General features: G+C 40.9%; 1 protein-coding gene across 1 annotated transcript; it reads left to right on the top strand.

The window, feature by feature from the left end:
• Positions 1-1,441: 1,441 nt before the first annotated feature.
• LOC120293693 lies at positions 1,442-2,657 on the top strand. The gene is made up of 3 exons (XM_039313404.1): positions 1,442-1,754; positions 2,020-2,091; positions 2,335-2,657. The coding sequence occupies exons 1-3, from the start codon at positions 1,442-1,444 to the stop codon at positions 2,655-2,657; spliced, it is 708 nt and encodes a 235-aa protein (XP_039169338.1).
• Positions 2,658-3,965: the final 1,308 nt, after the last annotated feature.

Here is a 3,965-nt window from a genome sequence, read left to right as displayed (position 1 = left end):
CGTTCTCTTAAATAAACTTGTTATTTTCCTTATCTTCATCATTAGAAATCAAGGCGACACAAAACAAAAGGCTTTCCATCTATATTTCTCTAGAACATAAACATTTTGCACCGTTTTCTTCATTTGTAGCTCAACCAAACCGTTAGTTTCCCTACCAATCTCTTTAATAGTATTCTCGACACTCTTTCACAACATCTGAGGGTAATCACAGTATGTTTTTACTCACCTAGAATCCTTACACAGCTCGGTACAAAACAAATTCTCACACCTCGACTCACCAACCGCAACATACACCACTCTTCTTTACTCGGCAACCATCACTACACCTTGCTCGATAATCACAGCTCACTCACTCTCAAGTTTTGAACATGCAAGGCTCAAATGCAACATACAATGACTTGTAGCCTCAATCTAGAACTCATCTAGTTCAATCCAAAACAAAACAACAACATCACATCTAATCCTCCACCATTCAGCTAGATCCGCAAGTTCCTTGACAAAATCAGTTGATAACTTCTAGTTTAGAGACTCATCTTTCCTTACCTTTGTTCAGCTACTTGATGACTCAACACCCTTCAAAGATCAGCACCTATTCTCACGCAAGAAGAAGAAGAAAAAATCACTAGAGTGCTGCTGATTTTCTTCACTACTCGATGGAGAGAGAGAGAGAGAGGAAAAAGAAAAGAGTTTCGGTTTTGCTTTGGAGAGAGAGATGACGAGAGTTATGAGTAGAAATGAAATAGAGTTAATAGAGCTAGCCTCTAGGATATGTTAATCATTAGATTTGCTAATGATGGTGTCTCCCTTGGTTGTTTTGGCTTTTAGGAAAGAAAACCGTGGGAGAAGAGAAGATTCGTGGCTTCCATGCACGACTTCCTTTCAACACCTGTCGATCGATATTAATTAACCTTTAAGCCGTGTCGTTAGTCAATTTATTAGTTTCTAATATTTTTCACTTAATTCCATGTCGAATCCACTAAATTCCAATCCTCTTGTAATTATACAAATCTATGAAATCATATGACATATTAACAACTCAGTGTTAATCTACGAGGAGTTTATCACAAGAAATGCTAAAGTTAGAAATCAATGTCAGCATTACAATCACTAATCAAATCATCATAACTATAATCTATAAACTTGATCGAAAATAGAATTACTCGGGCCTAAATACTCGTCTCTAGCCCAACAAGCTCATTCTACGACAATTCGGCCCACTAAACTTAATTCACCATTCTAGCAGATTCGAGTCTTGGCCCGCTCTAAGCCACGTCCAAGCCCATAATCTCTCATTCGACTTACCAAGTCCAATTCGTGTGGCCCGCTAACTTCTTAAGCCCACACATTACTCACGGTCCATTGGGTTTGCTTTCTGGCCCGATTTATAATAATCCGAGCTCTTAACAATCTGATTATACTAATAGGGTCGGTAAAATTCGAGATGTCACAATTCGCTCCACAGAATGTGCCACAGGGTGGACTAAATAGACCTCCAGCTCAAGGCAGAGTGTACGCTGTCACAAGACGACAAGCAGAGGACTCGCCTGATGTGGTCACAGGTACGGTCTCGATGAATGACCATGCTACTTATGCTTTATTTGACCCTGGCGCCACTCATTTGTTTATAGCTGAGCAGTATGTTAAGTTGGTAGGATTGAGGCCAGAAATGTTGGAGTCAGTGGTTAGTATATCTACACCATTAAAAGATAAGGTGTTGTCTACGGTAGACTGTCCTAGGTGCAAGTTAGTGATTGGTGAGTGAGTGGGGATGATAGATTTGATAGTCCTAGCCATGTATGATTTTGATGTAATAATTGGCATGGACTGGCTCACCAAGCAAAGAGCTAAGATGGATTGCTATCATAAAGCAATTTAGTTTAACCCATTAGTGGGTTAAAGTTTCGAGTTTATTGGGAGTCGAGGAGGACCCTCGATTACCTTAATCTCGTCACTTGAGGTAACCCGTTTGTTAGACGAGGGTTTGTCAAGGTTACTTGGTGACTGTCGTGGATACGACAGTTGAGAAGCTGAAGATCGAAGATATTACAGTGGTTCAGGAGTTCCCAGACTTGTTTCTGAAGGAGTTACCAGGTCTGCCCCTAGAAAGGGAGATTGAGTTCGTGATTGAGTTGACCCCTGGGATGTAGCCAATCTCTAAGGCTCCTTACCACATGGCATTGTCAGAATTAAAAGAACTGAAGGTGTAGATGCAGGAGTTGTTGGATAAGGGATTCATATGTCCCAGTGCATCACCTTGGGGAGCACCAGTGTTGTTCGTGAAGAAGAAAGATGGTTCGTTGCACCTTTGCATCAACTATCGACATCTCAATCAAGTGACGATCAAGAACAAGTACCCGCTGCCGAGGATCAATGACTTGTTTTACCAGTTGCAGGGAGCGTCGATATTTTCGATGATCGACCTGAGGACAAGCTATCATCAACTAAGGATCATAAAGGAAGATATACCGAAGACTACGTTTCGTACGCGATATGGCCATTATCAATTCACTGTAATGCTGTTTGGGTTGACGAACGCCCCAATTGCTTTCATGGATCTGATGAACCGGGTGTTCAAGGAGTATTTGGATCACTTTGTGATTGTTTTCATTGACGATATCCCGGTGTACTCAAGAAGTCCAGAGGAGCACGAAAGATAGTTAAGGACAGTGTTTCAAACTCTGCAAGACCATAGACTGTACACCAAGTTCAATAAGTGCGAGTTTTGGTTGACTCGTGTGGCTTTCCTAGGTCACTTGATTTCAGGTGAAGGAATTTTCGTGGACTCGACCAAGATTGAAGCTGTGATCAACTGGCCAAGACCGACGACAGTGACAGAGATTAGAAACTTTTTAGGTTTAGCAAGTTATTACAGAAGGTTTGTGGAAGGATTCTCAGCATTAGCTTCACCTTGACTCGATTGCTAAAGAAAGAAGATAAGTTTGTATGAACAGATAAGTGCGAGCATAGTTTCCAAGAGCTTAAACAGAAGCTGACTACCGCACCCATGCTGACAATTCCATCTAGTCCTAGAGGATACAAGATCTACAATGATGCGTCGTTCAGAGGACTGGGTTGCGTGTTAATGTAGCATGGCAGAGTCGTTGCATACGTGTCCCATTAGTTGAGAACTCATGAGGTGAATTACCTGACGCATGACTTAGAACTCACAGCAATTATATTTGCTTTGAAGATTTTGAGACATTATTTGTGTGGAGAAAGGTCCCACATCTTTACAGATCATCAAAGTCTCAAGTATTTATTCTCTCAAGAGGAGTTGACTATGAGACAGCGTCGCTGGATTGAATTTCTTAAGGATTATGATTGCAACATCCTGTATCATCCTGGAAAGGCTAATAAGGTTGCAAATGCGTTGAGTCAGAAGTCTTCAATTGCGAATGTAACATCCTGAATTTTCAAACTCGTCTCCATAAAATGAAATGGGCTTTTCACCGACGTGCCTATGGTCTTTTTTCTCTGAGCTGATCACTCACGACTTAACTAACCTATTAGGTGAAGCCGTTAAGGGATATAAGTGCGCTAAAATCCCTAAAAGCTACCTGGTAGGTTAGATTGTACTAATATTGCGTTCGACTGATTTTAACCACAAAATTGAACTCGGTTTTGAGAATCGAAAGTTCTAACGTGTCACGATTTATTTTTAGGACGTCGACTCATCATTTGAAGAATTTTCAGCAAGCCTAGGATTTTTGATGGAAAATCAAATTGGGCAATTTAAATTCAAGAAATTCGGAGGGGCTTCTTTAATTGGATTTTTGGGCTACCAACTTGAAGTAATTTGTGGGGAAATGGTGGAAATTTGTTTGGGCTGTCCCCTTTGTATTTTTAGTCACCAAATTAGCTTGAATTGGTGAGGATTTGATTGAAGACAAAGGCAAATTCGTAGGGGAAGGGCTATTCTGACCTGTAGTTTGGCTTGTTTTGAGGAAGACTGGTGTAGGTTTGGC

The sequence above is a fragment of the Eucalyptus grandis genome, chromosome 5 (assembly GCF_016545825.1).
Source record: "Eucalyptus grandis isolate ANBG69807.140 chromosome 5, ASM1654582v1, whole genome shotgun sequence".
Lineage (NCBI taxonomy): Eukaryota > Viridiplantae > Streptophyta > Magnoliopsida > Myrtales > Myrtaceae > Eucalyptus > Eucalyptus grandis.
The sequence above is the reverse complement of the archived record's forward strand: the minus strand, read 5'-3'. Positions and strand labels throughout refer to the sequence as shown.

Bases quoted from the DNA above. Each gene is read 5' to 3' on its own strand.
- LOC120293693 (XM_039313404.1), top strand. From the start codon at position 1,442: ATGTCACAATTCGCTCCACAGAATGTGCCACAGGGTGGACTAAATAGA. The intron at 1,755-2,019 runs GTGAGTGAGTGG...TGGATACGACAG, and splicing joins TAGGTGCAAGTTAGTGATTG to TTGAGAAGCTGAAGATCGAA. The intron at 2,092-2,334 runs GTCTGCCCCTAG...ATCTCAATCAAG, and splicing joins GTTTCTGAAGGAGTTACCAG to TGACGATCAAGAACAAGTAC.